Genomic DNA, 10387 nt, shown 5'->3' on the forward strand with positions numbered 1-10387 from the left:
GTACGTTTATAATCGTAATACGAACATATTGGTACGTGTGAAAACAATGATAAAAAAAACAATGAAAATCAATAGACATTTTACTGATGTTATGCAACACTGCCTGAAACATTGTGGATACCAATTTATACCACACAGTATGTGGGGCAGAAATAGTTTATTAAAATGCATATGAATCGCCATTGGGTCTGCTTAGTTATGTAAGGAGACGGACATCTGATATTCATAATGCATATAGCCCACTGAGCGGAAGTGCCAACAGACCTCATACCGGATATGGCGAGGCGTCTTCTCACCAAGACACAAGTATCTGCTGCGAGCTGTCAACAGGAACGCAAGTTACTCAGGGACGTGGTTTTTAAATACAGGCTTGTCGGAGCCGTTTATCGACAGTACTCACTGTTCAAGGAAAATGGAAGACGACACACTTACGACGCTGAAAATACTGATAATAGGAGAAAGCGGTGTTGGCAAGTCCAGGTAAGCCAAAACGTAGCTTGTTATCTCCAAAGAATGGAGGTCGTGGCTCACTGCTAACGTTAGATAGCTAGCGTCACCTCAGCAGCCAACTACACATTGCGTCATCTTCATATTCATATTACGTGGACTCGGCTGTGGATGTCCTCTTCTTTAATCATAATAGTAAAGCTATACGGCTTGTTGTGGTGTGCTAGCTGCCCAGCTAACCAGCTCGCTGACAGTAGTTAGCTCTGTGTGACATCATCGTTGTTCACGTCCCATGCGCTTGTGTGAAGATGTTGCAATCCAGGACCACCTTCCAGCCTTGTCGTCGTGGCGGTACTCTGACCTCAGCCTGCCGTGACGTGACGTGACGCGGCGTGACGGGCAGTGAGGGCCAGGTACTGTGTGTGACTGTGATGCCATGTGAGAACCTTCCCCTGGAGCTAATCTTAAATGTGTCTGTAGCGCGAGCTCCTCCGGGATGAGATGGTTCAACGGGCAATGTGTCCCGTGAATAGGAGGCTGTCATTCAAGAGGTCGTGTTTGAGGGAAACTCTGCCTCAGTACTAGAATGCTGTGTACTTTATACCACACAGTTGATTTCTGCCATGTGGTAATCAAGAGGTCGTTGTTGGGAACCACACATGAGCCTAATATTCAAAGCAGACTCGTGTTTTAGTTGTTGTTGTTTTTTTACATTATCCTGGCAGATTCTGCTGTGTGGTATGCCAGCAGAGAGCGTGGTCATGTTTGCTGCTCTGCAGGACTGTGGTCCAGACTGCATGGAAGAATCCTGATAGCCAGCCCGAGCCATCAACCATCACATTGCTCAACTATGGCACTGAGTACAGCGTGCCTTCCGCTGTCATACCACAGTGCATAGGTAACGAATGGCCTGAAGCCATTTGGAAAGTCTCTTTGACCTTATATCTCAGGTCGGGCTGATGAACACACCGTGGCTTCTTAAAAACACACCATTACGTGAACCACAAAAGGTTGCCGTGCTTTTTACGTGTGTGTGAGCACAAATGGATGCCTGTTTTAGTTGTGTGTTTTTTCTTCTTCTTTCTTCTCCTCACATTCTCTCCAATAGAGCTTACAGCTCTGTAGTGACACAGAGGAGTGACTAAGTGTATGCCAGCACCATAACATAGACCTGGATTTGCTTATATTTCCAGAAAACAGAAGAGTTTTGTGGGCAGCTGTACTGTACGCTGCCTGCTGGTGGATAATTGAGGCCAAGAGCAGTTGTTTCCAGAATGTAATTTTGTATTATTAAATTGGCTCTTGCTTAATAAAATAAACAAATGCAGACTATGAATAGTTTAAAATACCATTTAAATTATCCACAGCCTTGAGCTGTTGTCAAGCGGGTACACAGACCGGACTACGTTTTGAAGGGCATACAGTTATTTAATTTGTCTCACTGCAATCTGTAGAAGCCCTTAAATCACCAGGGAGATTGTCTGCTTGGCAAGGAACACACGTTTCATTTCACCTGAACAACTGGCCTACGCAAACACATTTATAACTTGGCTGTCTCCAAGCATAGCTCATCGCTCGCATCCCTCCTAACAGCCCTTGAGGAAGAATAAGAGAATTCTGCTTGGTTCAAGTGAAAGGAGTCTACTTATCCCCATCATCAGCACAGTGATTAAGGCCTTTGCACTGGATTAGTCATAGTTACGTGACCTCTGTCCACCTGAGTGCAATCTAATGGTGATCTCATCTGGTTCATGTATGCGTAATGCAAGTTAAGCACAAAGAGATCAATAGAAGGAGATGCAGATACAGAATTCGATATGCCTGGTGCCGAAAGACGGGTTATGTGAAGAGAGCAAATGGAAACCTGATTCCCGACCAAACGCTCACGCAGCCCGTGGATTAGAAGTACGGAAAATATGCCGGTCTGCTGTGTTTGTCAGTGATTCATAATGAGTTTTAATTGAATTATTCTTCTCTTTCCTGTCAACAGCCTCCTCTTGAGATTCACAGATGACACATTTGACCCCGAGCAAGCAGCAACAATAGGTGAGTAACCCATGAGTTAAGTTTTAAAAATAATTAAATAAAAGTAAGGTTTGTGGTAACTGCCAAACCGTTATGAGTGGAGTCAATATGAGCAGCACACTTAATGGTACACACTCAGACCTAAGGGAGTAAAGTACAAACAAGGATTTCAAAATTAGATTACTCATGAAAGGCGATACAAAATAGGTAGTGTATCAGCTCATATTTAACATATAAGCTCATTGATTAATATCCTTAATCACTGATTATATAAGAATATAAAAAACTGGATCCATAATGGACTAATGTAAATACACCCAATATATAGAAATGCATACAAACACTTATTAAGAACACTGGTAAAATATAATTTAAACTGTTACAAAACCTGAGCCATGAATTCTAATGATAGAACAATAATCTCCAGTTTTGGTTGACACTCTTGGAGAGATATTGATCTCACTAAATGTTTATTATTGAGGTTGGAGTTCACAGTGATGTTGAACTACACTGCATTATATTGAGAGGTGTTTCTAATGTTTTGCCCACCCCATTTAAAAACAATGGGTGGTTGTATGAGGAACACAGTTCAATATAATACAGTACAACACCACCACTAATTATGACCTCAATAATAACAAAGTTAAAATAACACCTAAATGTAAAAAAATCAACAACTGGTAATTATAAGTTTCGCAAAGGTAGACTATGTGGCTCAGGTATGGACCCAATAAAGTGACCATGGAGTGTACATTAATACAATATGTGTGTATATATATATATATATATGACATTGTACATGTAGTCGGCCCGGCTGAGGCTGCTGGCAGATACTTTACATTTTACTGAACAATCCACAAACCTTGTAATCTGCTCTAGGACCAGAACTATCCCACCATGCTTGCATTTTGTGTCTATTACACACACAGTATATATTGCATTACATTTTTATTCTGGAATCGTAGTCGAGCAAATTTGGCCTGTCAGGAGATCTGCTGTCTGAGCACTTGGTAAGTTGAAAGTAGCACACTACCTCACAGCCACGAAGCTCTTTGATTTATTTAAAAGCCAATGAGGTGTTGAGAAAACATTCTTACAGCAGGCGTGTCTATCTATCTTAGAAAACATTGTACGGTAATTAAGGTTCAGGTTTTCCCAAACTCTGGTGGATCTGCCAATTGTATCCTCTTCATTCAATGGTGTAAGTCATTGGCTGGACCAAGGACACACACCTGCTATATGTTCAAGTGTCCATGAGGCTATAACTACCTTTTAAAGGATTTATGTCTTGAAGAATTCAACTCGATTCATAATCGTCCTGATGAGTTTGAATGTAGAATGTCTCTACACTAACTAATGTGGTTTTTGTGAAGAGCTTGTAGCTCACAATGATGTCTTTGGCCAAGCCACGAAAAGCAAAGAATCCAGAAAAGGTTGAAATGGTTAAAACACTCTTCTTTTTTCCTCCCTCCCTTCAAGGTCAAGGCCTGGATCTCTGCTTTTGTACTTGGCCAGCTGGGAATCTTTTCCAGACAGATGTATTTATTGGAGTTACGCCTCCCCTCATTGACTCAAGTTCCCCCATTCAAACAGAAATCACATTTCACCGGGCGTCATTAATGTATTTTGCGTCATTGTCACCCATATCAGTTCAACTGGGGTCGTCTCTCTCTCTGTGACAATGGCTTTCTCAGTGCATTGTCACATTTTCACACAGTGCATTGACCTGAAAGTTATTAAATAGGCAAGAGTCATTTGACGGTCTTGATGAGGTGATTGTCAAGACAGTCGAGCAGGCCTGCTGCCGTGAAGCTTTGCGTTGATGGACGTATCACCTCGTTACTGCAGGGGACAGCCATTACAAGTGATGGAGAGACAATATAGGGTGACGGGCTCCAGTGTATCGCACAATGAAGGGTTTGTTCTGGTGCACCATGCACGCGTTGGCCCCGCAGGGATCACCAACGTTAAACTTCCAGCGGCCGCGGCATCTTGTTTTGTTGTGATATTACAAACAGATGCCGTGCTGCATGTCCTCTGGTTGAAGTCCTGTCTGAATTTATGAAGAATGAAAGCAACAAATGCTGGACTCGGAAGGAAGAGCAGTGTGATTGACTGCGTGAATGGGCTGTATGTGTGTGTGTGCGTGTGTCTGTGGGGCACACGTCACATCATATTTCCTCGGCCTGTCTCTGTGTCCTCTTTTTCTCCTCCTGTTTTTCGGCTCAGAGCTGAACTCCCCTCCCTCGTCCCAGATGTAAAAACAAGCCCAACTATCCCAACATTTCCCTGGTAAATCTCAGTGGATGCTAAAACTCGGGCAGATATGTCATCCAGACACGGCACACTCTGTTCACCGAGACACTGCACAAAGGCAATAGAGGAGATTTACTTGTTGAGGGGATGGGGGGACAACATTATAATTTTCATGTAAATGTCCGTTCCTTCGGGACCTGGTGGGATGTTTCGGGGTGAATCATGGCTCTCTGAGCCGTTTCACAGGTGATGGATTTTATTTTATTATTTCTTTAATACAGACCTGTATTTGTTTTAGCGTAGGACATTAAACCACACGCCGTCCCCTTTCTGGTGGATATAAATACACTGTCAAGACATCATTTAAATACAGTGCATGGGATGGGCATAATGCCAGTCTGACAGGCTGGGGTTAACAGAAGTTCAGAGACAATGCGTGGTGTGTATATATATATATATATATGACAATTCATCATTGATAATTATAGTCTGTTGCAGTGTTATAATATTCTTGGCAGTAGTTGGCCGAATCTGGAGGAGTCCCCATTGTGGGAGTGAAGCAGGATGAGGTCATCGTGACCGCGTGACTTATCGACCTGCCTCTCATTGTCTAGGTGTCGACTTCAAAGTGAAGACCATCACCGTGGATGGAAACAGGGCAAAGCTGGCAATATGGGTAAGTGGCAAAACTCTGCCCACCGTTTGTGAAGTGTGCGGCATTCATCCCAGAGCTGTCGCTCTCGTCTGTCAAGTCGGAGCTCCACAAACTGTTCCCACAAACGCCCAGGAGATGGCGCTTACGCAACACCGTTTCTGCCTATATGCCCCTGTGGGACACAGGCCTCATCCTTGTTGTTTATGTCGTCTGCCCCTGGTTTCCCCTTCAGTTTGAGCCTCCAGTTATTCCTCCCGTGACTGTGTCCCGTAGTGCTGAGCTGGTTGTCTTTTGCAGGACACTGCAGGACAGGAGCGCTTCCGAACCCTGACGCCGAGTTACTACCGCGGTGCCCAGGGAGTCATCTTGGGTAAGATGTGCGTGCGTGTGTGTTGACTTCTCATCCTGTGACACACACACACACACACACACACTCTTGCCACTTTCTCTGGAAGTTAGTTTAAAGCTTGTAGCTTTTTAAAAGTAATTAGAAATATATGTTTGCATTTTAGAAATGTTTTATTCTTTAAAACACAGAATGTAATATGGCACAAATTGGGCTCAGTTTTGACAGATAATACTATCGCATGCAAATCAAGCAATACAAGTGGTGATACATTTTTTTTTACTATAGCTCTTTAATAAAACAGAAAAAGTAGTTCTTATCCCATTACTCAATGGAATAATTGGTCGAATACTTGAGCAAAAAGTGTGTGTGTGTGTGTGTGTGTGTGTGTGTGTGTGTGTGAGATTATGGTGTTGCAAATTGTCATGTGTTATGGTTTCAGAAACGGAGCCAGTCCCCTCAGTCTTGCTCTCTTCTAGAAAACGTTTGATCGATGCCCGTACCTATCTGCCTTCATTCTGACCGTGTGTTGTTCACTTGGTTTGGCACAGTGTACGATGTCACACGCCGGGAGACCTTTACCAAGCTCGACAACTGGCTCAACGAGCTGGAGACGTACTGCACGCGGAACGACCTCGTCAAAATGCTTGTGGGAAATAAAATTGATAAGGTGAGTGTGGATATGTTCCTGCATTAAACTAGTATGTGTATTGCTACTAAGGTCGACATGATGGTTGGATTAGAGAGGACCAGCACATTGGGATTTTTTAAATCAACATGTACCGTCTACTTTGGCTTAAGTTTTAATGACCAAATAAATTCACTTAATATTCACCCTTTTGCAATATACAGTTACTGTATACATATTCCACAGCACAGTAAAAATAAATTGGCAACAATTAGTAAAATCTGCTCACTGCCAGTTGACAAATTACAGAACTAAATAACCATGGCAGACCCACTTTCATATTTTTGGCAACTGGTCCTTTACCAGGACACCAGAGTCGGTCAGTGGGGATACAAATGGCCACTAAGTAGAGTATTATGAATTTATTGTGTCCTGTTCTTTGTCCATGAAAATCGCTTTTCCTCTCTGCCCTGTGACGACCACAGTAGCTGACAGCTGCGCCCGGTAGACCTCAAATAAGCCATTACCTCTCTTTTTGTTTTAGGAAAACCACGAGCTAGACAGGACCGAAGGGCTGAAGTTTGCAAGAAAACATTCCATGCTTTTTATAGGTAAGTCGGGAGGATTCCCTCTCCAAAGACCTGCTGAGCATGAGCTACAGCGGAGACTGTCACAGGGGAAACAGCCTTTGAAATAACTATCATACTTGTTGAGGAATGTGCGCCTAGTTCTATTAATAAAACAATATCAGTTTCAATGTGCTCTTTTTTTTAAAAATTTATCGGTGAAGGACTACTTTTAAGAGTTGCAGTGACTTGCACGTGCAAGTTTAAACACCAAGTTTCAATCTTCATCAAAAATGTTATTTCAGAAATTCCATTATCCATAACGCTTATCCTCATGAGTGTCGCGGGGCGCTGGAGCCGATCCCAGCTGACATAAGGCGAAGGACAGGGTACACCCTGGACAGGTCGCCAGTCCATCCAACAACAACATGTTTTGTGGAAATGGAAATATTTCACTCCTTTTTCAAAGTTCTCTTGAGTCATTTCACAATATATTAATTTGGATTTGGCTTTCTTAAATAAGATTGATTTCGCCAATATAATGATTCTGGATATCGTCATGTTGTGGAGTAGGTGTTGACTATATCCCCTAATAACCTCCAAGGGTTCACCATTAGTGTCTGCGGTTGTCAGTTATTGTTGAGACATTTTCCACCCCCTCTGCTCTGGGAGCCGGAGCACATGATGACATCAAGATGCAGACAACGAATCTGTATCATCTACTTTTCCGCGTTCTCTTCTTCTTCACTCTACTTGTTTTTCCTTTTGTCTTTTCGCCTCTTTCTCCTCTCTGCCATATCTGTCCCCTTCTTTCTCCCTTTCTTCTTTTCCTCCCTTCTTTCTCCCTCCCAGAGGCGAGCGCAAAGACCAGGGACGGTGTTCAGTGCGCGTTTGAGGAGCTGGTGGAGAAGATCATCCAGACTCCCGGTTTATGGCAGAGCGAGACACACGGCCGAGGGATCCAGCTCACCGACGAGGACGCGGGCAGCAGGAGCTGCGGTGGCTACTGCTCTCTGGTTTAGACGACACGCACAGATTCTCACACACGCACACACACGCCCGCACGAACATGTACAAAACATACATGGATTCCCAAACAGTGCCACACTTCAGAGAACAGCCCCTCCCACTGTGTCCTTAACTGAGCTCCCCCCTCAGAGTAGGCAGTGGAGGGTTAATCGTCCACACACACACACACACACACACACACACACACACTACCTGTGTTCACACAGACACTTTTTTTGCGCACTTTCTAATAACGCCAGCCTAAATGCGAATGCAGCTCCACCTTCCTCTAAATGGAATTTGAGTGAGTTTTCCTCTACTCTGTTTTGTTTTGAGTTCCAGTTCAGGTACCCCTTGGTCAAAATGTTAAACGTACTCTCTTCATACAGATAAAGGGAGTCCAAAAGTACAAACCAACATAGGAACATGGTGAAATATGATACCGAAAATGGGGGGAAGCCGTTTTGACCAAGGGGTTCTCCCTTGTCTCCAGCATGCTATTTGTCCTCGGAGCATCTTGCCTTAGTGAGCACATCAACGCAGGGCAGACTTTTCTCCGTCTTTCTTATGTGCTTGGTCCCCCCCGCTCCCACCCCCTCCCCCCCAGACTCTATGAACAGTATGCTGCTTTTGGAGAGGCTTATCAAGCCAAGCTGTCTTGTATTCCATCTCACGCCCTGTCAAAGGCTTAGATCATGCATCTCTGTTGTCCACACAACTGCCCCATTTCTTATATGATAGAGTTACCAACTGTCTGGGATGACGTTTCACTACTTTTATTGACTTGGACTTCAAACTTTTCTGTGTGATTTTGAAGAGTGCATAAATCAAAGAGATTGGCACTAGCAAGCTTTCCACTGGGTGCCGAAGAAGAGGGAACCTCTTAAAATTGCACGCCTTTTGTAGTAACGAGTGGCTTTAATGGAGTGCGACCTACTGGCACACCCTCGCTCAGACAGATAATATCAGTAATAACACTCACGCTACTATGGTTCTTCATAAAGATCCCTTTGACTGGACAGAGACAAAGGAAAAGTGTTCAATATTAGACAGTGCAGTGAGTCATGAGGGTGTTTCCACTGAGCTTTGGAAAATCAAAGCAAAAGCTGTGCGCTGCACACTGCTAATGGATTTCACAGTACTCCTATCTCTGTTTTTCTACCCGAGAAGCAGTTATAAATGTACTGTACCTCTGACCGCGTTTGTATTATTTGAGTGCTGATGTGGGTTCTGGGAAATGTAGTTTGGAGAGCTTGCTCTCGTGACGGGGATGCTGAAAACGACATGGATTCAAGCATGTCTTATTACACATTTTAATTTTTCTAATCTCTTTAATTGCATGGGAAACTCTGCGTGCCATTTTTTTTTGTGTTTGTTTGTCCGGGAATGGCCTTGAGAGGCAATTCACTCTAACATGTTAACTTATACTTAGCTGACAATAAAACATTGCATAACGTTTGAATTTAATAGTATAATTAAACACAAATGATGTAGGTTTTAGTTATTTAACTGGTATAGCTTTCTTTTTTTTAATCTTCAGAAATATGTATAAACATGCGTATACATTGTAAATTGTGTGTATTTTAGGGATTTGGAGGGAGAATTCCTGTATGAATTGTAAAGCTGAATGTAAACATATTTCACTACAAACCGCCCTATGTATTAAACTAAATAAAATTCTTTTTTTAAGCAAATTCAAGTGACTCAGAGCGACAACATCTGTAACTCAGAGCCAGGTTGTATAATGATGACAACCGCTTTCATGTCCGAGTATTCGGTAGAGATGACTAATAACTCTGCCGTCATGGTTGCCATGTTGGAAATGTCACTGCTAGGTGATGGGTTCTTCACTCCGCGCCCTTCACATTCCTCTGTCCCCAGATTAAAGACGTGTTTAAACAGTGTCCGAGGAACCCTCGGACCCGAGACGTGTGATCTGTATAAATCATCTTTTTGGCAGACTGCTCGGGAAACACCACCACAGCCATAACTCACTCTACCAGTGCTTTAACTGGGATGTGCATAATTCCTGGACGATTATGAAAGGGTCAGTGCTGGCAGCGAGAGCGAGGACTCTTCCTCTTTAGCATATCCCTCATCTCCTGCCGCAGCCTGGAAATATGTCTCAGTCAAACAACAACGGAGGCATACGGTGTAATAATGCCTTCATGTGGTCCAACCATGTGCTGATCTGTAGCGCTGCTGTTTCCTCATGCTTACACTGGAAAAACATCAGCAACTCAAGGGGCTGAGCTGACAGATTCTATATTTTCTGGGAATAATTTACAAAGTCGGGTCAATTCGCATTCCTTTAACAGCCACATCATGAGAAGGAGGGCAGTGGCCTTCCTCAAAGCCCCCTTCACTTCCCTTTTGAAAGCTGACCAGTGCTTGCGAAAGGTCATTTAGCAATGAATAATTATCTAAATGGGGCAGCAACTAAATTATTCTCCATA

At 43.3% G+C, this 10387-nt stretch overlaps 1 protein-coding gene across 1 annotated transcript; it reads left to right on the forward strand.

The window, feature by feature from the left end:
- The first annotated feature begins 261 nt into the window (after nucleotides 1-261).
- Nucleotides 262-8029, forward strand: rab18a (RAB18A, member RAS oncogene family). The gene is made up of 7 exons (XM_056434295.1): nucleotides 262-480; nucleotides 2438-2493; nucleotides 5343-5404; nucleotides 5681-5753; nucleotides 6281-6399; nucleotides 6902-6968; nucleotides 7776-8029. Exons 1-7 carry the CDS (start codon nucleotides 413-415, stop codon nucleotides 7943-7945), a joined length of 615 nt encoding a protein of 204 aa, XP_056290270.1. The 5' UTR covers nucleotides 262-412; the 3' UTR covers nucleotides 7946-8029.
- The last annotated feature ends 2358 nt before the right edge of the window (nucleotides 8030-10387 follow it).

Source organism: Pseudoliparis swirei, chromosome 16 (assembly GCF_029220125.1).
Source record: "Pseudoliparis swirei isolate HS2019 ecotype Mariana Trench chromosome 16, NWPU_hadal_v1, whole genome shotgun sequence".
Classification (NCBI taxonomy): domain Eukaryota; kingdom Metazoa; phylum Chordata; class Actinopteri; order Perciformes; family Liparidae; genus Pseudoliparis; species Pseudoliparis swirei.

Bases quoted from the DNA above. Each gene is read 5' to 3' on its own strand.
- rab18a (XM_056434295.1), top strand. From the start codon at position 413: ATGGAAGACGACACACTTACGACGCTGAAAATACTGATAATAGGAGAA. The intron at 481-2,437 runs GTAAGCCAAAAC...TCCTGTCAACAG, and splicing joins AGCGGTGTTGGCAAGTCCAG to CCTCCTCTTGAGATTCACAG. The intron at 5,754-6,280 runs GTAAGATGTGCG...GGTTTGGCACAG, and splicing joins TGCCCAGGGAGTCATCTTGG to TGTACGATGTCACACGCCGG.